The following is a 27,420-nucleotide window of genomic DNA, read 5'->3' on the forward strand; positions in this document are numbered from 1 at the left end:
CAGAAGTTCCCCAGCCATTCAGCCTCGCTGAATGCATAAGCTCCAGGTTCACTGAGAGGCCACTTTAAAAGGTGGAAAGCAATCAAAGAGCACATCCAATATTGATCTCTGGCCCCCACATGCATGTACACACACACACACACACACACACACACACACACACACACACACAAATAAAGTCACACAAAGGAGGACTAGCCTTTGCTACCTGAGCCTTTCTCTTGTCTTTAAACCAGGGCATGGAATGTGACCAGTTGTTGGTTCCTTCTGGATCCAAAGTCACTTGCTGCTATGTTTCTTTCTACAACTTATTGGGACAGAGGTAATTTGGTCAACGAGCAGCTTATCTTAGTCAGCCCAGTTAACCAACAGTGCCCATCCATCCATTCTAGATCCTATTCTCAGCTGGCTAGAACCTGCAATAAGCTGGGGCTCTTCTGGAACATGACTTTCTAACCACATCTGGTCTTGCCAAGTGAATTGAATTGCATGTTTCCCAATTGACTGATGATACCTGGACTTGGTATTGAGATTATGCAAGTTAATTAAATGCCTAGAAGCTAATGACGTACAAGACCAAAAGAAAAGAGAAGTAGGACTTCTGAAAAAAACAACAAAAACACCAAAGCATTCTAGAAGGTCTTCATAATGATGACTTGTATAAGGAAAATGTGTATTTCTGAAAACAGCATGACAGCTCCTCCAAAGAGTAAAGAGAATTGCCATGTGATCCAGAAAACCCACCCCTACCTATTACCCAAAAGAACTGAGAGCCCAGGTACAAACAGATAATGTATATACCAATTATCTTAGTCACCGTTCTTCTGCTGTGAAGAGACACCGTGACCAAGTCAGATTTGAAAGAAAACATTTAACTGGAAGCTTGCTTACAGTTAGTCCATGATCATCATGATGGGTAACATATCAGCTGACAGGCAGGCATGATGCTGTAGCTGAGAGCATATATCCCAAAACACAGGCAAAAGTCAGAGAAGGTGAGAGACTGGGCCTGGCATTGGTTTTTGAAACCTCAAAATCCAACCCCCAGTGACACACCTCCTCCAACAAGGTCACACCTCCCAATCCTTCCTAAACAGTTCCACCAATTGAGAATAGAATATTCAAATATATCAGCCTACCGGGGTCATCCTCGTTCAAATCATCACACCCATGTTGACAGCAACACCATTCACAGAGCCAAATGATGGAGAAAGACCAACTGCCCATCAGAAGATGTGTAGATGAGCCAAATGTGATACATGCATACAGTAAACTATTGTGTACAGCCAGGGAGGGAAGAGCAGTTCTGACATCTGCTTCAACATGGATGAATCTGGAGGACAAGAAGCTCAATGCAGGAAGCCAACACAAAACCAAAAGTGTCTCACTCACATGGAAAGCTAGACTAGGAGAACTCAGAAAAAAAGTAGAATAGTTGTTGCAGGTTTGGGGGCACAGGGTAATAAGTAATAAGTAATAAATGGGTGCAGTTTCCCAGGCTGGTGAGATAGATATCTCAGTGGGTAAAGGCACTTTCTTCCATGGTCGGTGACACAAGTTTGATACTCAGGACCTACGTGGTGGAAGTACCGACTCCCCCAAGTTGTCCTCTTATCTGAGCTTACATACTCACCTATTCACACATGCATACACTCACAATAACTCCAGTTTTGTTTTGTTTTGCTTTTTTTAAAGGGAAGAGTTTAAAATACTATCAGTGGGCAGTGGTTGCTAACCTCACAGCACTGACAACATGATTCCTATGGCAGCGAATAGAGGCAGCCAAAAGGTGAATTTTATTCTGTGTATGCATCTTATCACAATAAATTTTCCTAAATATAGTTATAAAATAAGTAACAAAACAAAGACTATACTAAGAATCTAGAAGGATCCCATTCTTCGGCTTTCAATGATTTCCTTGAAACTCTCTATTTCAAAGAAAGTAAAAATTGAGGATTAAAGATGACAAAGGCTAATACAATTTATGGAAAAAAAAGTAACACAGATCAGCAGTTAGTGTAGCTATATAAAAACCACTCTTCCACTCTCATAAAACCAAGAACAGCCACGGCATGCTAATATGTGGAAACATATATACATGTACACACATATATGTATTTCAAGTTAATACAGTAATGTAAAGTTTCTCTTATTTTTATAATCCTCTGTGTGTGTGTGTGTGTGTGTGTGTGTGTGTGTGTGTGCGTGTGCATGTGTGCATGCTTACTCTTAAGTGATACAGTGAACTTGTACAGGTCAGAGCACAACTGTGACAAACCTGACTCTTCTTCTACCTAGTAAGGTAAGTCATAGGGATCTAACTCAAGTCTTCAGGTTTGGCAGCAAATACCCTTACTCACTGAGCCATCTCACAGGCTCTGATTTCTTTTCCTTTACTGAGCTGACCAACAATAGATCTTCACCAAGTTAGAAGCAGGGCAAGCTTGAAAATAAAGATTCCCCTGTCTGGGGCTTAGCTGCCACCCATGGAGCTGCCTTCATTGTGTCACTGATACGGACAACTTATACACAACGTGTGCAAAATGCTCACATCTCACCTTTGGCAAGGCTTTGAGTTCTTCACTGAGTTACAAAACCTCTACACCAAAGGATTCATTCATCTCTCCACCCCTGGAAAGAAGCCAGCTCGGGAACAACTAGAGGTGAAAGTCACCATGTTACAGAATAGTTTAGGGGTTTTTGTCGTTGTTGTTTTGTTTGTTTGTTTTCTTAAGTAAAAGTATAGTTAAAAATTGCAGCCAGAAAAAAAAAATCTTCACCATAAAAGAATAGTACTGTAAATCAATTTGGGGGATTTGGCTCAATGCCAAGTGTGACATTCTCTTCATGACATACCACAGTATTGCAAGAAGGTTGTGGGAATTGGACATCTCTATCTGAATCTACACATAAATGACCCTTGAAAAGAATCAATTCAACCTGCCTTCCAATGGAAAGGAGATTTTACAACACGGCCATGGAGAAAACCTGTGCTAACCTAATCAGTGTCAGCCATCTAGCTGTGACAGTTTTAATGTTTCCAGTGTCCCAACTGTCATGAATGTCTTAAGTATGTTTAAATATGACTAGGGTTTCAAATGTTATTAATGAATACCAATTTAAGTGCATACTCTGTTGGCTGAGACTCTTGGATGTGCTTGACACCAAGTTATGAACTCTGAATCACAAAGCTCAAGACTGGAGAGGCTCTTCAGAAGCCAGCTGCTCCAGCCCAACCAAGCTCACTCCCATCTCTCTTTTTGTGCAGAGGCCTCTCCTCTTGACTTTACAAGAGAGGCCACCTGTCACCTCTAGACATTTCAAATTCTTCAGATTCTACCTTAATGAACATTTCCATCAAGCAGGCCCAGCTTATCATAGTCTTGTGGCTGTGCAGTTAATGGAGCTCTTCAAATATTTCTAAGTTTACTTTGAGTCCAACAAAAACCCTGCAGGTGCAGTAGACATCATGTCTCTGACTATGGCTAGAGTCAGGAAGCCTGAGGTATTCATGTCATTGGCAAAGACAGGGGAGAGAGCCTGGATGCAGAGGGAAGAGGATTTTCGAATATTGCATTTTGCTTGCTCAAGTAAAATGGGAAATTCTCTCTTCTCCATGACAGGAACTCATGAAAGGCAGTTTCCGTCAACAGCTTCCTTCGGGTCAAGTTCAAGGTGCTTCACTGTTAATCCCTCCTCCAGCCCTGCATTGGGTACTGAGGTAAGGCCCAGTCCTCTGTCACTGAGCTCTAGTCCTCTTCTTATCTTTAATTTTAGCACAGGGTCTCAGTAAATTGCTCCTGCTGGCATCGAATTTATCCTGGATCCCAGGCTGAATTTGTACTTGCAATCCTCCTCCCTCTGCCTCCATCCTGGGTAGCTGTTAATTTAGGTCTGTGATACCAGGCAAAGCTGTCTTTTCCACGTCTCTCTAAAGATTATTTCTTCAGTAAAGTCAGTGTGTGATATAAAGTATGGAAAGAATACAGAGCCTGGTGAATGTGATCCGGGCAGAGTAGGGGTGGCATCTACGGTCCTTGTTTGGGGTACACTCTTAATGAAAATGGCTTTATTTGAGCAGTTGCTGCATCCATTATCCACTGAGTCAGTAATTTGTGTCTCTATCTCTCTGTCTCCATCTGTTGTCTGTCTGCCTGTCTATCTTTCTCTCTAGCCCAGCCTCAGCATTTCCACTTTCATAGGATAAGAACACAAGAGGCTCTATTTGTATCACATTTCCATATGATTCAGAAGCATCAGAGCAGGTCACACTCTGGACCTCACTCCTGTAGTCTCCACTTAGGTAATTTATATTTTGATCACAAATACAGATGTCTTCCTTTCAACTTTGAACTTAATTGGTCTATCCAGGTTTTTAGCTTGCTGGATTCTCTCTGAATGCTACTTGCCACTCTATGTATGTATGCATCTATGTATGTATGTATGTATGTATGTATGTATGTATGTATGTACATGTCTTCCTTTTCCCCTTGTATCTGTTACTTGCTTACTCAATGTCTTTATCATGTTGGTGTCAAAACTAGCCATCATGGCACCAAAACCAGAATCTGTTGCTAGATGCAGTTACTTCCTTCCTGGCTGGTTGTATCTGAAATCACACTTTATGGTATTCTGTCTGCATCAAAGAAACTGGAATTTCAACAAGTGAGAGAGCTGCAGGCCTGTTTAGATGGGCAGTCTCTCTCACCTGAGTGAAGGATCGTTTATTCCCCCACTCTGTGACTCTTGAGAGATTCTCTGTGCAAAGGGCCCTTGAAGATCATCAGTGCTGTCATAGCTTCAGGGACTTTTGAAGTCAGACACACCCACACTCTCACTCTCTAGACCTGGGAAGTTTCAAACCTACTTACATATTAGCTAAAATGTCACGAGGTGCAGTCCCTCCTGTGGCTCTCAAATTTCATGTGGCCACCATGTCATGGACATGAGTGAGACAATTATTAGGGGCCTGTCCTCCTCCATATGGTCCCATCTTTCCTAATTATCCCTCCAGTGAACTTACTTGGAAACTAAGTCATAGGTTAGGGATTGGTGCTTCAAGGATATCCACGGGGAGGTGGGAACAAACCCACTATAACAGTGAGTATCACACACCGTGCGGTGGAGAGAACTTTGAAATGTGCATCCAAACTATAGAATCCTTCAGAGAAAGAATGTTATTTCTGACAACTCTTATTATCCTATACAGCCTTCCCCTGGCATTTTATACAGCCCTGTCCTGTATAAATTCCCACCACTAACAAACCTAAAAACACTTGGTCAAGTGGTAAGTAAGTCCCTGAATATTCTGTCTTTGATAGTGACAAATGAAAAGTACCAGAGTTTTCTACACACCCACAGACCAACCACAGAGGTTACACATTCCACCAAGAACAGAATCTCTAGGGTTTGTGATGGGATAGTGAGGAGGCCCTTTCTGCTGTGTTACGTGTTGCTAGGAGAATACGAACGGAGTGGGGAAGCAGAAAAGAGAGCTGCCAAGGGAAGGAAAGTGGACCTTCTAGAGAATCAGAGCTAGGCAAGGCAATTTTTTGTTTCTTTTCCAGAGACAGAAATGCAACTCTCTTCCTAGTCACAGTGGGCCACTTTAGGGGTACCTGACAAACAAAAGCTAGCATTATTAACCTTCTGAGGAGGCTTAGCAGACCTAGTCCTTACTACTTCTGCTAACACCGTGTCCTATAATTGTCATGGCTCCTTTGTAATTGTACCCTTCCAAGAAGTCTTAAGTAATGTATGCCTGGCAAGGACTTCTCAGGAGCCTGCAAAAGGCATCAGCTTTGGAAGAAAGAAGAGAAAGAACAGACTTTCTCCTGAGCTCAGAGATCCTTGGCCTATGTTGTCATATGAGCGCTTTCTCTTTATAGTACAGATGGAGCTCAGCACTTGATAGACACCTACAGTATACATAACCAAGTGTACCTTCCATCAAGGAGAAGAACACAGAATCTTTTTTATGCTAATGTCACTAGAAATGTGTTGAGACACCCCCTATCCCCCCCCCACACACCTCCTGTGTGATGGAAACACCTTACAATACTCTATTGTTCCCCTTTCTTTCATTCATTCTACAGATGGACCTTTGTGCTAACTGTGGTTGCACATAGGCATAAACAAGTAAATTCACTGCTCCAGGTCTAAGGGATGAAAGAGACCTTTGTCACTTGAAATTTGCCAATGCTGCAGCTCAGAGGGACATGCAAGGCCATCACAGACATCACACGGCTTAGAAGGTATTCTACCAGGAGATCTGAATTCTCAGGAAAGAGATCATGACGAATAGCATCTCATGGTTCAGGCCACAGTATCCTTCTGTTGGCTGAACTTGCTCACTCCCTAAGGCTGTACCACATAGCCTAGTACTCCACCACAGATGTGGATGGGTGTCAAATAGGTCCACGAACTCCCTAGGGCTCTCTTCTGATTTTCTTATCTGACTTCCTATTGCAATTCTCTGGTCTGACACTAACACAGACAGGTTAGAGAACATATTTCTAACACCTTGTTCCTACTTCCTGATATTGACAACACAAGTGGCCTGTACTGTAATTTATGCACATATTTACACTCAAGCTGAGCATTTTCAATAGTGGTTGGGGCTATCTGGTACTAAGCTTAAATAAGTCAAGACTTAGCCTGGTTTTTGTTTGTTTTAAAAAGTATAGAGAGCTTAGGGGTTATGGTCTTAGTTTGCTTCCTGTATTTGTATTGTGGATAAGAGAGAGAGGGAAGGTCCAGAGGCATTTGGAAGAGTCCAGAGCCGAGGAAAAGAGAAACAGATTGGACATGGCCAAGGCTAGGGGAGTGGAGAGAATAGCAAAGAATAGCAAGAGAGAAAATGCCAAGAAGGGTAAAAGAGAAAGCAAAAACAGTGGTGGGGAGCTTTCCCTTATTAAAAATAAAAGTGGGGAGGGAGTCTGGAACAGCCTGGGACTATCATAGTGGAGGGGGAGTGGGAGGAGGTAAGAAGGGCCAGGAGGCTAGTGTGGGTGCTTTGGAAAATATAAGCAGGGACTAAGGGGGCCTGGGGGCCAGCATGCATTTTGCTATGCCAATAGGTGTCACAGGTATATAACAATGGTGAGCCATATGTCCCTTCTTCCAGAGGTAAGGGAAGTGGCTCCCTTTGTTAGATGGGAGTCCCTTTGTCACATTCCTAGGAAATGCTGATTTTTATTTAGCCACCAGAAATCTTTCTGTAGTCCAGCTTGAATTTAGACTCAATTTTGGATCAAGTCAGTGGGCCTGCTCTTTTGGGGGGAGTTGGGCACCCTTTGGACCTGACTCATCACAAGCCACTTTTGGGAGAAGTCAGTTTCGTTAGACCTTATCCCCACTACAACTCAGAAATTAACCACTGTCAAGGATCTTCCTTCAAGGCTCTAATTTCTCACTATGCCTCACTTCTTCAATGCTCTACACTTGTCAACACCCTTCCACTAGAGACCATGCCTTAAATGCATGAGCCATTAAGGGACAAACCATTCCTAAACCCAAGAGTATCAATTCCATTAACTTGTTATAGGATCTTATTTTTTTTTAAGCCTATGTTGTTATTATCTACTTTGCCAATTGCTAAAGAAACAACAGAAAATGGGTAGGTAAGTACATTTCTTTCTCCATAAATAGTTGGAGAGAGAGAGAGATCTTTAAAACCATTGCAGGACATTTTCCAAAGCTAAAGGACTGAGTAATGGTTCTTAAGGACCCTTTATGATGTCACACACTTATTTTTAACAATGACCTTGTTATGAAAGCAGCTACTAAGTTCTCATTATGCAGGCAAGAGTAGTGGGGGAAAGGAAAGCCAACATGAAGACAGAGTGACCACAAGGCGAAGGACATTTGGTGATGAAGAGCATCAAAATAAAAGTTAGCTGAGGGCATAGGTGGCTCTGTTGGAAAGGGACCCTGAGATGACAGACAGGTTAGGGCACAAAGTCACCAGCAAGTCACAGATGGGCACAGACCTAAGGGACTGAAGGGAGCCAGGCACATTGATAGCTCTAGAAGTGCATTGTGGGTAGAAAGAAGAGTAGACCCAAGCCTTAGCAGGGAGTGAGTAGAGAGTGGGTAAGGAAGTCTAGGGACCAGCATATGGGACTTCATAGTAGTCTAAGGTAGAAAGCAGCACTTTTCAGACAAGTATGGCCACTGAAGGAGACTGGAGAAGCCTAAATTCATGTCTAATTGAAAACCAGAGCCAGCACAATCGTGGAGAGTCTAAACTCTCCACAAGAACTGTGACAGTTTAAAAATAAAATCAATAGCGATATCTCAGAGGTTAGGATCCAGGGAACCCATGTTCTGTTCATAATATCCACATTGGGAGGTTCACAAACTTTTAAAACTCCACTTCTGGGGATTGCGATGTCCTCATCTGGCCTCTGCAGGCACCAAGCACATGTGGTAACATGCACACATGTAGGCACCCACTCATACACACAAAAAAAATTAAAAATCAATCTGAAATAGAAAAATCTCTGTGTCTGATGGTGGGCCAGGAAGCAGTAGTGAGGGGTTAGGGGATGAGGTAAAGGATTGCCCCCACTTATTTGATTACTTTCTAGTAATTCTTCAAAAAGACACATCACAACCCCCATCCCATTCATTGTCCTTAGAGATTTATTCAAGCAAACAAGTCACAAAATAACATAAATGATGGGCAACTCCATTACCCTACTCTGCTCTTCTTATGATAGGAAACAGATCAGACCAAGTCGAACCAGAGATAATGGACAGCATGGCAGCCATTTTCTAATCACAAGCCAGTTGTAGAAGAAATATCCTCCCCCCTCCTCTCCAAGGAGGCCAGTAAAATCCAGACAGTGGTCCACTCCTGCTTCCGACTTGCCACACTTGGAAGGTCCATTACCTCACTCAAGAAAACCTTTCCCTGCAGTTCATGATGTAAAGGCTCAGAGAGAAGAGGGATCTGCCAGATCCCAAAGCAAATATGGAAAAGGTAGGAAGCAAAAGCAAACCCAGGGCAGACTGGCTATGAAGCTCCTCCTCTTCTCTCATCTAAATGGCACTTGAGCAGACATTGTAGAAAATGTTCTTCAAGGAAGCCCTGAGGTAAACTCATGGGGGACAAATCAAGAACCAGACCCTTGAAATAGGGACTACAGTGCTCAAGCTTTTATTTATAACATGCAGAAACCATCTGTAAAGTAAGGATATTGTTCTACAAGCATTCCAAAGGATGCCTGGGAATCTACAAGGGTAGTTGTGAGGAAGACACAGCCTGTGCAAGGTTTCTGTGCATGAACCCTGTACCTGGCAAATGTCCATCAAGTAAGGTGCTTGTATTGTACCAACTTGCAAATAGTTCCCACCACAGGGCTTCCTTGGGATCCCAAGGGGACAAAGTTCTGCCTTCTACACACATGGTCCCAACCCCACAGCCTTGTGCTTTCTGCTGATAAGGAGAAGAGGTCAAGAATATGGCTCCTGGAGCCAGACAGCCTGGGTGGAAATCCAGGCATGGCCCTCCTCTAACCCAGTGGCCAAGAAAGTCAATAAGTTCAACAGGCTCCAGTGTTGTTGTTTATAACATACAGAAGATTGCATTACGTACTTTTTATAAGTGTTTTATAAAGAGTGAATGGCTCTTTATACACACATGCACACTAGGAGAGAGAGCAGTTACAGCATTGTGCAACACACAGTGAATACTGTATATGTTAATAATAATTACCAATTTTGTTCTATTGTTCCTGGGTTACATTATGAAAAAGGGAGTAATAGCATTATTAGTTACTATTGCATGATCAGGTTTTTGTTTGTTTGTTTTTTAATATGGTCAGGAAGGATCAGTGTCCACATGAGTTTCTGAGTCCTGTCTACTCATGAGACTAGCTGACGCCCAGCAGTGTCGTGACTTAATGGAAATGATAACAATTTAGTCTCCTTATGAGGCAGGCATGCTATTTGATCACTTTGAAAAACCCTGAGATACTGATGTCCTTGTGCAAAGAGTACTTTTTTTATGCATCATGGCTGTTTTGTTTGTTTATTTGTTTTGGAGGGGGGATGAAATGGTTACTATGCTGTGTATGTCTCCAACGTGGCGCCAGAGGTGAGGTCAGTCTTAAGGGGATTGTGTGTTGTAAAATTCCATACAACAGGAGCACAGTATAACTTTTTTTTTTCCAGTAGCATATTTTGCAAGTCTAATTTAACAGACAGTCAGGTTTTCTGGCTGACCTCTTTTTTATTTTACATTCCCTTGGGCAATATGAGAAATGAAAGCTGAGATCTCTCTCTCTCTCTCTCTCTCTCTCTCTCTCTCTCTCTCTCTCTCTCACACACACACACACACACACACACACATACACACAGTGGGTGGGGAAGAATGGGGCAGTTTTCATTAACTCCATTTGCACTGTTCTCCCTACAGTAGCTAGGAGCCCCTACTTTCACATCTCAGGTCTAGGCCACCCAACATCCCTAGCTTTCACTCTAAAGCCTCAGAGATGCACATTCAGGGTCTTATATAGATGAACTTAGGTAGGGAATGACTTGTTCTCTCTACTAAAATGGTTCAGTTATTTTTCTCCACAAACAGCAACTCTCCATCCCATCCCCAAATATAAAAGTTTAATACATTCTAGAGCTTGAAGTGAAAAATCAAATGAATATAAATGATTTATGTTTGAGCCTCTGTTTCATGGTTTCCTTCAAGCCTGGGAGAGCTGAATCCTTTAGAAACTATGTTGAACAGAGAAGGAAGAAGGTCGGAGAAAATGAGAGGGTGGCTTTAGTTCTCCTCCTGTCAAGACTTCTGATGAAATTCACTGGAGAGAGACACACTCTCATGGTAAGTTCTTGGTGCCTTAAAGCTGTGTGTCTTTGCTCCCTATACAAATGAATGTTGCCAGTGTCGTGGATGCCAATGATCAAGAACCTACATTTCAAGCAAGCCCACCAATGAATCATACTGCTCAACACTAAAGGAAGAATCTGTCCTTAGTCTTCTTCTGTCTCTCTGTTACATTATGTCTCTGCTCTGCTTGGAAGCCACCTTCTCCTGCCTCTTCCTTATGAGAACACCTTCTCCTGGGTGCATTCAATAAGCCCACCAAGATGCTGTTGTTGGGAGCTGATGGGTTATCTTAGTGGTGGAGTGCTTGCCCAACACACAAGGCACTGAGCCTGATCCCTAGCACTGCAAAACTAAATACATACTACTAAGTAAGTATTAATGCCTGTCACTACATTGCTGCTTCTGCTCAGAATGACCCCTTACCTTGTTTTAATATACTTTAAGACATTTTTGGAAGCCTCTTTTGAGCACCAGCTCCTTGCTAAGAGTTCCCAGGCTCTGCCCTCTGCACCTGCACAAGCTATTCACGGGACATGATAACATTTAAACTGTATGTTTGCACATCTGTCTTCCTCACCAGATGCAAGGCTTTAGAGAACAGTTTCATAGTGCATATGGATTACCCAGGGAGCGCCTTAAAATGGAGTGGGTAGAGAATGGGTGTCTGCATTTCTCATAACTCCTAGGCCACTCAAGTCTCAGCCGCACAGACTTCACCTGAGTTGCTTGGTTCAGAGTCAGTGTCTGAAATCTCAGGGGCCCCATTCTTCATCTGTGTTCCAAACAGCTACCCAGTAGCTCTCCTGACAAGGGGAGAGGGGAGAGATCAGGGCGGCTGGCACAACGTAGGACAGCATGTGCCGGTGGTGGGGGCTAGATGTCTTGAGGGATAGATAGGTTAGCAGCTAGCAGTCGGGTGAGGGATGAGACAGGTTGTGGTAAACAGGAGATGAGGAGGAAAGGCAGAGAGGAAGGGGCTGAGGAAAGAGGAGATCTCGGCTCAGCTGCCCTGCTCTGGGTGGGGGGCCGGGGTGTCTGACCTAGGCATTCTGACTTTACAGATGACAGGCCTGACCTAAGGACTAAAGTCTCCCAAGGTGAATGCGCCAGTCAAAAGAGAGGGTGTACAGTGCTGGTTCTCGATTCTGTTTCTTCCTTGCTGGGCTGTTTCAGTAAGACTAATAACAAAGCAGGACTCAGATCACACAGGTGTGTAGAAGAAACTCCTAACGGTAGAAAGTATTTCACCTGCTGACACAACCCAAAGGTTACCTGGTACAGTTCGATCCGCTGCTCAGCCACCCTGGCTTTGGGGTTCTGTAGACGAAAGACTCTGAACTCTGCCTTCACCAGGTTAGAAGCATTCTTCTCCATCGTTGAGACATCGAAGCGGACGATTCTGAAGTAGGGTCTGTAGAAAGTGGGCGGGATGGCATCTGTAAAAAGTTAGGGAAATGGTTGAGAAAGATTAAACCCACCATGCTCTCAAGAAAGACCACAGTGTGAGATAGTCCCAAGGAGCCATATGGGAAATGCCTCAGAATTTCATTTCCAATGGCCAATTTAATACCATTAACAATTTAACCAGGAACAAAACGAAAATCAACATGTGTGTTTAGTTCCAGGAGAAGCAGATTAAGAACGATTAACAAACCATTTCCAACCATGTCTGAAAGCAAGCAGTTAACCCTGTCTTTTGAAGGCTGACAGACCAGTGGGAAACCCTAGATGGTTACGAATTGGAACAAGTTCATGACAGTTGATGGCTGAAGAGAGCTGCCGAGCTAGCATACGCTTTAATCAGATATGCCAAGAAAATAGCTCCTAAATGGCAAGCTTTCTGCCTGTGTGTGTTTTTTTTCCTTGAAAGTTTCACTCCAAATATTCCACTCATATTCAGCCTCATAGACTGAGTCGTTATTTTTACTCTTAAAGTTTGGGTTTTCATGCATATGACCAAGTTATAAGGAATTCTGAAAAAGAAAAACTGACCCACAAACTATCCACAAGGTCCAGCCCTCAAATTTTGGGGGGTGGGTAACATACTCTGTAGGTAGGTAGAAGGTGATCCTAGCTCTGAAATAAGAAGAAAACACTAATTTCTTTAATTTAGAGCCTTGTGGAAAATAGCATTTGTGGTCCATAGTACGCAACAATTTCAAGTTCGTGCATTGCTTAGAATTTTGCCCTTGACTATGAAATTGAGGTTATCCTAAGACCTGAGCAAGTTGTCCTGCCTCTCTGATCCCACCTCCCACATTCATTGAACACCAACAGACCACTGGCTTTTGAGTATGTTTCTATAACCTTGCAAAATTTTCCTATACATTTACCTTTCCCATTTCAGAATATCTAGAAGCTCTCTTCTTTCTGCCCTTTGTACATCCACAGGGCCTTATTAAAACATAATCATTCACAGTTATGTTTCTCTCTAAATGTGTTGATTGCTTCTGCATTGCGTTTGTTTATTTTGCTTTCCCCTGTGCAATTTTAAAAATCTGGAAAGTAGAAGCTATTTGCAAGGAGTTTCTTTTCCCTCCCACCTCCTACATATTCAGTGCAGGGTTGTGAATGCACTGAGTCCCACAAAGATCTGTTTGCATAGTTGATCATCAATGGGAATCCTAAATGAGCCATCTTGTCAATCTTAAAGCAAATATAAATACCACTCCTGAATCCCTGACAGTTACACTGGAGTGAGGGTAGCTAGAAACAAACCCAAGCTCCTCATCTTTAGGTGGTCTGCAGTTTTTGCCTCATGGGAGCCTTTTCTTATCTCTCCCCATATCCTTGAGACTGCAAATTCAGGCTCATGAATTCCAAGTTGCCCTATGAATCCAGGCTTTATACCTGCCAAACCAGAACTCTCAGAAACAAACAAACAAACAACCCCACAAATCCAAAATAAGCAGGTTTTGGAGAAATGAAGGTATTGGCTGAGACACTGTGATGGCCCTCTGTGGAAGAGATGGCAGGAAGCCTTCCGACCAAACAGGACAGTCTTTGGAGTCCCCGAGCACAGCAGTTCTATAGGGTTGCTGCTGAGACAACATTCACTTTCCTTTGCTTGGAATATACCCATCCCAGCAATCATGACTCCTAATCTCGTGCTGAACAGAACAGCTGAAAACAGTTCCGTCGCCCTGGCAGAGCCAGCCAGGCTGGCAGAATTCAGGCCCTGCTCTCTGGCTTTCCACACCCTCTTGGCCAGAACCTTCCACAGGAGGCATGGCCCCATCCATCTTCACTTATCCTCTGTGTTAGACAGCAGAGGCTTCAAACATCCTTTGAAAGCACATCCTGGAAGAGCAAGGCCAATTTTGTGTGTTTCCTGTCATTAGCCAGTGTAAACATCTTCCTTTCTCCCCTGCTCCTTCCTTTGCATGGAGCCCCTCCAGACTCATTCTGCTTCCACAAACAGCCATCTTTCACACCCCTCTGCCACAATCTTCTCCTTCATCAAGTTTGTAAATAAGTGCTTCCCAGATTTATTTTTATTCTCCTTTGTGTTTATTAAACTCTGAACAATTTCCCCCCCTTTCTGGTCTTCTGCCCATACACACGCATTTCCTTTTTATGGCTGCCTCAGACCGTGAGGTCAATTTTGTTTCTACTTCTTCTAAGCAAATCTCCAAATGATCCTGTCCCAGACTTTCTAGCCCTGAAGGAGTGTCGGCAAATATTTACAACAGCAGCTTGATGGCTAAGTGCGGTCCCTCAGCTATGTTCCCTTCGTCCCAGGCAGACAGTCCTTTCTGCTGGCTCAAGGAACCATTTAGACAGCTTATATTTCAACTGGCTGATAATACCAACCTGTGTTTAGGTTCCTGTTTTGCAAATAAAAGCAGTTAATGTGCAAGGGGGAAGGGATAGCTGAGCAGCATGGACCAGTGTCTCTGCTCAGGTTTTTGGAGCCAAGGGAAGCCACCAAGCCTGGAAGAGGATGTGAAAAAAGAACTCAATAAAAGACCCAAGAACCACCACTTTTAAGGGAGCAACCCAGCTGTCCCCTACTATCATTTGCTTACTGATCACAAGCCCCCTGACCTGGATGAGGGACTTGAGCAACTTGCCAAACATCCTCTCGTTTGTGGGAAATATTGCTGTAAATTGCTGGGACATAATGGGTCAGGTTTTAGCACCAATCAGAACTAGAACAAGGCACGAGCAGCAGGGTAGGGCTTTAATGGCTTGTGCAGCCCAGATCCACCCACAGAGCCCTGGAGGAGTGAGCTGTTTCCTCTGCCTCATCCAAGAACTCTCATCCCCCTCTGGGATGGGCTCTTGCTAAAATCCTCTGTAATTCCAATCCCAGTTTCCATTCTCTCGCCAGGTGGCCAGGTACTCTTTCTCCAGTGCCAGCCAGTTTACCCACACTGACAGCCTGGCCCACTCCTCCCTCTCAATTTCTGACCCATTTTTCAACTCAAGCACACTGATTTTCCTTCAACCCTCTGGCTTTCATACCAGAGCTGACTCTGTTGGTTTCCCATGTGCCTTGCACTAAGAAAAAGGTATGTGCATGAAAAACTGCGCGTCTTCCCTCACCTTCTTAAATTAATTTGGGGACTGGGAGAGCTGGATGGCAGGGATTTATCTGCAAATTATTTGCTCAATAATTTGCAAAGTAACTATACAGAAAGCTGAATGTAGCATATAATCACATACTGATTTATTATGTAAATTGTATTCTCCATACATAAGGACCTCAGGCTCGGGTGTTTTTTATTTGCAGTTATTTACTTCATCATAGCGCAGAGCCGACTCCTTGGGCTAAGTGACTAGAGCAGACACACAGGATCCCCATACTCAGAAAGGCACCACATTCTGGCTGAATGCTCTATGGTGGCATCTTGAAACCCTCAATAATTTTTTAATTTGTGTTGTGTAAGTAAAGTCCTCCACGACACTGGGGTATGAGGCTTGGAACCTCAGTTCCTACACTAACTTCTCCTCCCAGGGTTCTCTGCATCTACCCTTTGCTTTCTGGTGGCCCCGTCCTGACTCGGTGTTCTTAGACCACCTAGTGACCACTGTTAGCCTCTACACCTGGAAGAATTGGGGTCAGGAGCAGAACCCAAGTCATTTCCTGGTGGCAGTTGCCACACCCCTTGCTTGCAGTGCCATAGTGAAGTGAGGAACCCTGAGTGGGAACATGCCCCCAGCCCACTCTAGGTACCAAGCACCGGCCATTGTGGAGTTTACCATAGCTTGGGATGGAGCAACAGATTTATGAGATGAATATGCTAGCTTGGTAGGGCATCACTGGCAGCTAGGGTCAGGAGGACCCTAGCAACAGGTGGGATGAACATTTGAGGTAAAGGGCAGGACCATGAGGGCCATGGTCCCTGTGAGGTTCTTTCAGGGTTAAAAAACAAAAACAAAAACAAAAAACACTGTTCCAAAGAATCAAATAGTCCATACATGCAGGTGCCAGAGAAAAAACACACACACACACACACACACACACACACACGCACGCACGCAGAGAGAGAGAGAGAAAGAGAGAGAGAGAGACAGAGACAGAGAGACAGATAGAGACACACAGAGAGAAACAGGCAGAGACACAGATAGAGACTATGAAGTAAAGCAGAAAGTTGTACATGCTATGACCAATTATTTTCCTTCTTTTCTTCCTTCCTTCCTTCTTCCTTTCCTTCTTTCCTTCCTCCCTGCCTCCCTCCTTCCTTCCTTTCTGTTTGTGTCCTTCCATCCTTCTTTCCTGGTGCCTCCTTCCTGTTAATACTAGGGATCAAATCCAGTGCCTCATGCAAGTTATGCAATTGCTTCACAACTGAGCTATATCTCCAGCTGTTCTAGAATTTTCTGCATCCCCTCCCTCTTTTTCTATTTGCTCAAGAGACCCTGTGATTTTCCTTTGAAAAGAGATCCTCGACATTGCATAACTATCCCTACACAGAATAAAAAGATCTCAGGTCAGGAAAGATCTCCATGTAAATCTCAGTTCTAATATCAAATCAAGCTGAGTTTGGCAGAATGCAGCAAGGACATGGTCTAGCTTTTCTGACCCTGTCTCTTCATCTACATATCCCAGCAAACAGATACTGAATGGTGATGTCAGGATGACATGAGCAAGTGAGCAAGCGGAAGGAAATTTCAGCCCTGGATCTTGCACAAATCTCTATCCAGGACCCTTGCAAAGCTGCCAAATGGCCATTGGGCCTTTGTCAATGGGCCTGGGAGGGAAGCTCTTGTTGCCTGACAGAATTCATTAGAGGAAAACAGAACGAATAAAAACAGGAGCATGCCCCGGGCACTGTAGAAAGGGCTCTGTGTGTTCTAAGTCTTGTCCCCTTTGCAGGGAGGAGCTAGTCACCAGAGTCTTCACAGTTCCCACCATCCTCTGTTTTACTGAAAGTCCTGGCCACTCTGAAGGGTGACAAGACAATTCCATCCCACCCTCCCCCATAATGCTCAAATGAGGTCTTAAAAAAAAGTCAGGTGTAATAGCATGTGCTCATAATCTCAGCAGTTTAGAAACTACAGCCTAGACTACACATTAATTATTCTAGGATAGCCAGGAATACATAGGAAGACAAAACAAAACAAAACAACAACAACAACAAAAAAAAAACACAAGAAAACAAAAGTGAAGAGAGGTCTTACATATGTGTTCTGACAAAGAACAAGGAAGCAGAATCTGTAAGAAATACCTTAGGATATCCAGGGCCCAGCCAGGTAGACTTTGGTGCAGTGGTTCTCAACCTGTGGGTTGTAACCCCTTTGGAGGCTGAATGACCCTTTTATAGGGGTGGCCTAAGACCATCCAAAAACACATGTATTGCATGACAATCATAACAGTAGCAAAATTACATTACGAAGCAGCAATGAAAGTAATTTTATGTTTGGGGGTCACTACACATGAGGAACTGAACTAAAGGGCTGCAAGCATTAGGAAGGTTGAGAATCACTGCTCTAGTGTTTATCCATCCATTCAGTTGGTTATACCACAAAATTGACAAGGAAAGACATATGACCTGTCAAACTCTTGGGTCAAGGATATGCAGGCATTTGCTATATTTGTTAAAAACATGGGTTCTCAAAGTGAGGTTCTGGGCCCCTGATATGACCTACTGACACAGAGACTGACTCTCCAAGATGGACTCCCTCCTAAAAGCCACATGAAGCTTCCAAATCAAAGCAGGTTCCTTCTGACAAGAGTGGAGGTAAGACTCCCAGGACAGGAAGAAAAAAAAAAATAGGAAAACACAGGAAGGGAAAAAAATCCCACACCCTGAGATCTAGGTTGTATTTCCTGTTGGCTGAGAGTTGAAAACCTTATGCAGAACTGACAAAATTGATATTGCCCGCAAAGGCATCTCTAACAAAGATGTTAAAAACCATCTCTTACTTAGGCCAGAATGTTTGTGGCCTCGAGCTTAACTGTCAAACCTTCCCATCTCATTAAATCCAAACAACGCACCTCATAAAACTAGTTTACAGTTTCATCTGCCAAAGGAAATTCTTTAAGATAAGATAAATGCATAAACCAGCTCATATATTTTTAGTTAAAATTTAAGCCATGTAATCTTTAAATTTTGTTGAAAATTAAACTCTTTGAGTGATATGGCTTAAAATTATACAATCATTGTAGTGAGAGCTAAAAGCGAATCTTTAAAGAAGCCAGCATGCATATCTTGGCCTTTTCTTAAGTCTCCCTCTCTCTAAATATTGGTTCTAGATTCCGAGGTTGTGCTATCCCTTATCTTGCCTTAGTAAACTTGCTTACTTCGTTGCATTTTGACTCATCTTGAAACCCTTTTCTGCAGTGTGGGTGAGGATCTGCTTCCTAAGTGGGGAGCACTATCACCAATTCTTTAAGACTGAGGAAAATGGTCAACATTTGGTATGTTTCTTGGGTGACTCTTGTACCTTACAAGAAAACCTCTGACATAAAGGACAGAGGGGTCCTGAGCTTCAGTCCTCACAATCACATGGCAAATGCTTTTTCTTCTGAGCAATGTTCCCATCCCCGTTGATGTTTAGAGACTTTTCCAGCACTCCGGAAGAGTTTGGGAAGGAAGTAGAAGTACCCACCTGTCTTCCAGGATATTAGGTTCCAATGCTGCCTGATGAATCCATCTCCTTACAGAAATATGGTGGCCCTTCACACCATTCTCATCTTAATACCCTTCACATTGCTTTTGACCCCTGGATCCTACCATTAAAAAAAAAAAAAATGTCCACTCAACCCGGGGGCTCTATCAGTATCCTAGAGCTATTGGTTGATGGCAGATATTTCTTTTCATAGCCACTTTTGAGAACTTCTGCTTCCCATCCAGCTCCTCAATTCATGAACAAACTATGGATTAATGCAGTATGCCCATCCCACCCTCACCTTCCCATAAAAAGAAGGGACTGATCATACTGCATTCTCTGCAGAGAAGATCATCCCACTTCAGAGATACAGAAATGAAGTGTGTGGAGAGTGAAATAACTTTTATCTAACATCAAGGTGAGGTGGTTCTTTCCATCAAATGTACTTTGATTCTACACCCTCTGCCTTTTGTGAGAAGAACTCCACAGAGTGCACTGTGTGAACACCACCCAGGACCATTTGATGGGCTCTTGTAAGAAGAACAGGAAGAAACTGGTCCCCCTTCACTAAAGATCAGCCTGAGAAACTTTGATGCCAGGATCTTCATCTTCACCCCCTAACAGATGCACACATATGTGTGCACTGGTTGCAGGCAATTGAACCCTGCAGCTACCCCCAATAAGAAGGATGTCCCTAACTCCTATATTGTCCACTACCGTTCAGACTCCCACCACGTTTGCCTACTGATCCAACCCTAGTATCGTCTCTGCACTGCTCTGCTACAACCTCCCAATGAGCAGAAGAGAGTTCTCATTTCCTTTCCCATGACAGACTCCACTGCCCTGCACCTTAGCAGTGATTGGTACGGACTTGTGACATGCTTAATGAGTATAATGGTCCCTCATTCCTGACATTGTCGGTGTGGGGAAGTAGTTTGGGGGTTTATTAGACAGCCCCCAAAATGCAACAAGACAATCAATCCACCCAACGGTTGGAGGGCAATAAATCAGCTCCTATTTGTATGTGCACAGGCACAGCCAGCAAAAAAACCAAGACAATTGTGTTTTGGGGTTTTCTGAAATTTGTCTTGGCACACTGGATATAGATTCAGTTTCACTACCACATCCCAACACTGCTGACATTCAAGTCACAGCAATTTAACATAAAATGACTGAGAAATAAACAGCACATCGGCCGTGGTTTCTGACTTTCTCTCCGGCCATCCCACCTATTAAATGTAACAGGGCACCACAGCATCTGCAATTTACCCCGGAGTCTCTGAGAGGGGGATGGTGTCAGACTTGACATGCCGCTGGCAGTGTGGAGCCTAATTGTGCCAGCATCAGCTTGTGTGACTTGGCCTTCATCAAGCTGCTATTTGAGACCATGCATACTGTCAGCAGGAGTGTTTGGGCCCCTTCTTACATGGTGAAAAAAAATGTAAAATAAAACAACAGTAATGCTGGCCCATGGTGTTTGGTTTTCTTGAACTGTGAGAGACATGGAGTTTCTACTTTCTATCCCAAAGTTTCCATTACCCCCATAAAACCCTGCCTTCTTGGAGACATGCATCTCACTCAAAGTTCCAGATTTCTCAGCCACCTCCAGGCTGGCTGGGAGGTTCTGGGCTTCACAGTAAATGCTGTGGGTACTAAAAAGCAAGCCAGCTGTGACTGCAAAAGGCTACCAGCTAACACAGAAACAAGCAATAGAAGATAGTCATGGAAAGAGTGTGGCTGTACCCACATTTAAACAGCTGGATGGTGGAGGTTTCATACCCTTCCACCATGACCTTCCAGAGGCACACTGCCCTAGCTCCTGGGATGAGTCACTTCTTGTCTGTTTGCTTGTTTTTAAGATAAGATCTAGCTATAGTACCCCAGGCTGGCTTTGAACTTGTGATCCTTCTGCCTCAACCTCCCAAGTGCTAAGACTGCAAACATAGGCTGCCACTACTCGCTCAGTGCTCGGATCAGATGTTCGGAATCAGTTTTACAAGGTACAGTCTCATTCTTCATAACATGTAAATCTTTTCCCCTTCCTTCCTCATTTTCCTTTATCCACATCTCCCTTCCTTTCTTCTCCCCTCCTTTCCTTCCCTTACTCTTTCCCTTCCTTCCTCCCCTTTCCCTCTCTCCTCTCTCTTCTGCTTTATCCTCTTTCTCTCCTCTCTTTCTTCCCTTTAAACAGCTTTTGGGAGCTGAAGAGATGCCTCAAGGGTGAGGCACACTAGCAGCTCTTGCATAGGATCTGAGTTCAATTCCCAGCACCCACATTCCCACATTGAGGCTTACAACCCAGTACAACTACAGTTTTCAGGGATCTGATACCCATGCATGAACATGGGTATACACTCTCTCTCACACACACACACACACACACACACACAGGCAAAACACCCATAGACAGATGATAGACAGACAGACAGGCAGATAGACAACAAAACAGCTGTGCACTTTGCTCTCTGATGTTCAGGAGGCAACCCACACAAGTCATCCTCCTGAACCATCAATGGCAGAGGCTGAGACCCCACAACATCATTGTCCATACAAATATCCCAGAGAACAGCAATGGCTCCAGTCAAGCCCAAACAGAATGATGCCAACATGTGTTGATTACTTTAGTAAATTTAATTGGAGCAATTTAGCAAGTTATCTTGAATCCTTAATAAGAAGCATATTTTATTCTCCTTTCTGTTTACAGATGGAGAACCCAAAGGGTTAAGATCTTTCTACAATTACACCAAACATTGGCAAAGCATGGGTTAAAACACACAGCCCTTGTCATTATGGGACAATCTCCCTTTTCTGTGCTGCAAACACCATAGATAAGTAGACACCGGCATTCTCTCTGCTAGTGCAATGCACATTCCTGCAACTCTGTAGTGATCACTGTGAACTTCCACCACATGTCACAGGCTGAGCAGCTCCTTGCTAGACTGAAAATATTGCCCAAATCTTAAAAACAAACAACCAAGTGAACACACACAAACACCAGTTTGCTTTCTATTGCTGTGATAAAACTTCAAGAACAGCTTAAGAAGGAAGGGTTTCTTTCTGCTTCCAGCTCCCAGGTCACAGCCCACCATGAATGGAAGTCAGGGCAGGCACTAAAGCAGAGCCATGGAGGAGCTGCTCTATTGTCTCGCTCCTCCGGCTCCTGTTGGGCTGCCTCTCTTATACTCTCCAGGACCCCACCTGCCCAGGTATGACAATGCCCACACTATGCTATTCTTCCCCACATAAATCATTAATCAAGAAAAACGTCCCCAGACTGCCTACAGGCCAGTCAGATGGCATTTCCTCCATTGAGGTCCCCTCTTTCCTGATGACCCAGTTTGTATCAAGTTGACAGAAAACAGTGCACCATTGTGGGTTCTTCATGTCTTCTTTGTTTCTTGCTTATGGCCCCCTTTTGTTTTGTTTTGGGGACACTGTGCTGATGCATTGCTCTGCCTTGAAGCTAAAGTTAATAAGTAGCAGGGCACACCCTGCTAGAATTGCAAGCTATCTACCAGCCGAACCCAGTGGCATGGGCTGCTATTAGGAACATCTTAAATCCATGGCTTGGCAGAAAACAACAATAAAGGGAACAGATGATTCTGATTACCCAGTGGGCTGGAAGTAAAACAAGTACGTGATGCTCAGTCTCTGCGACCCTTCGGTGTCACGTGAGTGTGCATGGAGGGACTGCCTGTGTCCCTCAGGTGTGCTCACTGACAGTGGCATCCAACCTCTCTGTCAAAGGCAAAACCCTCAGAACTCCGACTCAGCCCTGTGCTGCCTCTGGAAGCTCCACTGTATAAATGTTTCTCCCAGTCAAAGGCCAACCACAGGGCTACAGGGGAAGCCCAGGTCTGTCCCCTAACACAAAGGCTTCTGATGCCCCTCAGTCCTGCTTAAATTTTTTCTCCTCATCATATCTTTTCCATGCAAATAACCCCTATGTCCCTCCACTGCTTTTCATACTATCATTTTCTGGTTGTTCCATTTGCTTCAATCTTAAACAAAACATATTCCCTTAAGCCTGAACACAATTATAGAGGCATAACAGAGGACTGTTACCTGCTCTGAACTTACACTTGTATTTTTACTTTGCATCTTCACTACAATTCTATTGCAATTCTAAACATTTCCAGTGCATGATAAAATATACAAGTCCTGACTCACCCATTAGAGACTTTTTTTTTTTTGAGACAGGGTCTCACTACATAGCCCTGGCTAGTCTGCAATCTGCTATGTAGATCAAGCTGGCTTGGAATGCACAGATATCTGCCAGCTTCATGAGGGCTGGAATTAAAGGTGTGGCCACTACACCTGGCCAAGACACCATCATCCTACACTAATGCCCTGAGGTGTCTATGTATGCAGGGTTCATCATTTATCACTATTCCATGTGGATTGAATTTGCTGAAGCTGATTTTGCAGTAGGACACACTGAGAGGAATTTGAAGGTGTAAACAGTGGACCTGAGCATCAATCAGATTGTTAAATGACGCTTCAGGGGATAAGGTATCAAGTCAGAACAATAGTCTTGCTTATTTCTCTCAATAGATAAGGAACAAAGAGATAAAGTGGATACAGACTTCAATCCACACTAAACTCCCTCCCTTTCTAGACCCTGTGTACTGGATTCTTGATTCTAGGCAGAACAGCCAAGTCTGAAACTACGCTGTCACCTGTCACCATGGTGGGGCTTCTGATTTACCCAGTGGCACACTTCAAAGTAGGTCAGCAGGCCAGCTGTATGCCTACTGAAAACAGCCAAGAGGACAGGGCTGAGGAAAGTTCCGGAACCCACTTTATCCCAACATACCCAACCTGTACTAACTAGCACATAGACTAGCTTCCAAATCACATATTCTCCAAAGGCTGGATGACTAGTTGGGAGGTTTTTTTTTTTTTTTTTTTTTTTTTTTATGTTAAGCGATAGCTCTCTGTCTGACAGGTAGAGATAGTGAGGTTGTCTGCACAGTTTGGAAGAGTCGCTGCGTTTCTCACTGTCTACACTGGCATTTCAATAGACAGCCACTCGGTGCCTCACAGAAAACACTACAGGGTTGCAGGACGGAGCTCTGTTAGCACTGGTGGGTATGTGCATGGGGCGTGCACTCTTCCCTCATCCTGTTTGTACTGGCCACACAGCTATGGGCAATTAAGATATGGGAGCATATAGGAATTACAAGAATCCAGATGAGCTGTACCAGGAAGGGACTCTGGAGTCCAGCCAGAGGTGCAATACTTATTTTAAGAATCTGTTCATTCAGGCACCAAGTAGCTTTCTGTGCTTCGAGGTCAGGCCTCTCCATTCAGAAGAGGAAAAAAAGAGTCTTTAAATTTAGAGTCTTCGCTGCAGAAGCAGCCCATGGCCAAGCCCTTCCAAATGTTTAATGTGATATTTTCATAATTGAGCTAGGTGAGAGCAAGCACCAGAGCTGAGCCACAACCTCATTATTTTATGTGTAGGGACTGCAGAATGTCTAGCTTTAATCCACTCTGAGGGACACTGGGAAAGGAAAAAGAACAAAACAACACCCAGAGAATCCAAAGAGTTAATCCTAGTAATCCCAATTTATTTAAGACTTCAGCAAAGTGAGACAATACTGTGATTTTAAGAATGGAATGAGAATTCTTAAGAAATAATGAGTTTCCTTTGGAGGCAAGCTTGGGAGCTATCTCTCTGCTTGCTTTGGGAGGCTTGTAGAAAAAGCTTTGTGACTGGGGTCAAAACTTTAGTAGAAGTCTCCTGGTTCACACAGGCAGGTGGGTAGATGAAATAGTGTAAATGACTATTCAATCTCCTCAGCAGCTTTCCTATGTGTCTTGACAGTAACTATGAATCATCCTTAAAAAAGAGTTTTGCAGAAGACAGGCCATGATTTTGCCAACGTGTTAGGGTGAAAATGGACAGAATTGACCTATCACCACCATGGAGCGTGCATGCATAGCAACACAACTCAAGTGAAGTTAGGAGTAAGCAAAGGTATGGAGATGGGGGATCTTCCCAAAGGAGAGTTCATCTGCTTGTTCACCTCTACCCTGAAGTCAGTGGGATCTCTCATTGTGTCAGAGGATGTGTGTTGTATCATAGAAGACACCCACTTCTTGTCTTATTGTGGTGGTCTCATTATATCCCTTTTAAAGACTAACCAGCATGACAGGAAGATTCCATGGTGTGTCAAAGGTGAGGAACTGGGCAGTTCCACAACTGCCTCCAGATCTATTGATTTAGCACTTGTGTGCAAAACATGAAAGCTTGCAATCCAGAATCTCTGTTCCTTACATGACTGATTTGTACACCACATACTATACTGCAGAGTGCCCATGTGATTCTGCCCTGAGCATACTGGCTTACTCTGCCCAGAGGAGTTTGAACCAGAGCCACTTGTTAACTCTCCCGATTTTCTGTAGTGTTCTTAACATCTGGGAATTCTCTTAGCCCTCATAGCCAGGAAGAGGAACTCACACATGTACTCTGCTATTACCACAAACACCCCTTCCCTCTCCCAACCAAGATGTTCATGGGCAAAGTCTTAGGAGCTCAGGCTGGCCAAACCTACCTTATTTCCCATGCTATGACTCAGGTCCAGGCAAGCATCTCTTAGTATACATAATATGTATTAAACAACACAAAATAAAAGCAAGTTCATCCTGTCTTTCTAACACTTAAGCCATAGGATGCTGATGAATGATAACCACAGTCCTTTGGGCCTTCCTGGGTTTTTCTATCACATAAAGCACCACATAAAGAGCCTGGTACTTCTGCAAACTGAATAGTAGTGTCTCCTCTTTCTATTGAAGAAGCCATAGTCCAGAGAAAGCCCAAATGTTTTGATTGAAATAACTCTCCTCAGTGCTGACTCAATGCTGGTCATTTGATCCCTGAGTCGGTCTGAATAATAAGGGCCTCCATAGACTCACATATTTGAATACTTAGTCATCAGGGAGTAGAACTCTTTGAAAGGATTAGAAGGATTAGATGCTGTGGCCTTGTTGGAGGAAGTGGTCACTGGGGATGAGTTTTGAGGTTTCAAAAGCCCATGCCAGGCCCAGTCTCTCTGTCTCTGTCTCTTATTCCACCCCCAGCTTGTGGATCAGTATATAACTCTTTATCTCCATCTCTGTCACCCTACCTGCTCCCACATCAGCTCCATGATGATAATGGACTAAGTCTCTGAAATCATAAGCCAGACCCTAATTAAATGTTTTCTAAGAGCTGCTTTGGCCATGGTGTCTCTTCTCAGCAATAGAACAGTGACTAAGACAATTTCCGAGTTCCAGTCTAGCTGCCCCTGAGAAATATAAAGCAGCCCATATCATCACCCAATCCCCATGTGGCATGCACTATAAATGCATCAGGCTAAGAAGGCCAATTATGAGGTCTTCATCATATTCCAGCTTGAGGAGATACAACAGCTTTCAAATATATAAGCTGCCTTTCAACCAGCTCTGAAAGGTTTCCTTCTCTTGGTTGTTACAGTGAACTGTTCTTTTCAGTGCCAAGTGCGGAAGTCTCCTCCTCTAAGTGCACATTAGCCTGAGGGTGACAGTACCTGGAAGGGACCATGATGGAGGATGATTTATGTTCAGGGGTCAACTGCCAGCAGCTCACAGTATACGATGACCTTCCCTGTACTATAGGAATGGGCTGGAGGTGAGAATAGGAAGAAGGAAGAAGAAGGAAGAGAGGGGAGAGAAAGAGGAAAAGAAGAGGGGAAGAAGGAGAGAGCATATGGCAGAGTCCCTGGGATTCGTTGGGAGATGAAGATGTGTTTAGATGGGTGTGCACTTGTGCTACTGATGATCAAGGAGAACCTGGGCCATAGGCAATTATACCAATGGGCAAAATAGTGTAGGTGCCCAAATGACCATCATATTCAGGGACAAAAATCACTTCTTGGTGCTCAAAACGATCCATAATTTAATGTGCTTCCTGAAGTTCCCTCTGGATACAGGACAGCTGTGAATTCCTTTCCATCAAGAACTCACTTGACATATGGCAGGCATTTGGAGCAGCCCAGCACAGGCTTAAAAACTCTAGTTCGGGCTCCAGAGATGGTGCAGTAGGCAAAGTATTCACCATACAAACACGAAGACTGGAGTTTAGCGATATAGAGACAAGGATTGCCTGGAGCAAACTGGATAGTTATACTAGCCTATTTAACAAACTCCGGGTTCCATGAGAGACCCTGTCTCAATGAGTAGGGTGGAGAGCAACTGAGAAGGCACCAAACATCAACTTCTGACTTTCGCACACTTGCACTCAAGTACACAGTGTGCACACGCACACACGTGCCCATACACATACAGGCATGTGCCCACGCATATGCCCACTCACACACATGCGTGCATGCATACCACACACATATATACACATTCAAACAGCAGAAATAAAAGAAACTGTCACTTGATCTCTGACTGTATTTTACTTTAGGAAGAAAACTGGGAGCTCTTAGAACTAATTGTACCTTTCCCATAGCCCTGTTCTAATTACACACAGGGTCTGATCCCAC

General features: G+C 43.8%; 1 protein-coding gene across 2 annotated transcripts in view; it reads right to left on the reverse strand.

Moving 5' to 3' along the window:
- Positions 1-27,420, reverse strand: part of Tgfb2 (transforming growth factor beta 2) — an 80,828-nt gene that overhangs the window by 14,247 nt on the left and 39,161 nt on the right. For both annotated transcript variants that reach the window (XM_051186521.1, XM_051186522.1), the window contains one exon: positions 12,122-12,285. In XM_051186521.1, the coding sequence (XP_051042478.1) occupies positions 12,122-12,285 (164 nt within the window). The remainder of the gene's footprint in view (positions 1-12,121; positions 12,286-27,420) is intronic.

This window comes from Phodopus roborovskii, unplaced genomic scaffold (assembly GCF_943737965.1).
Source record: "Phodopus roborovskii unplaced genomic scaffold, PHOROB, whole genome shotgun sequence".
Lineage (NCBI taxonomy): Eukaryota > Metazoa > Chordata > Mammalia > Rodentia > Cricetidae > Phodopus > Phodopus roborovskii.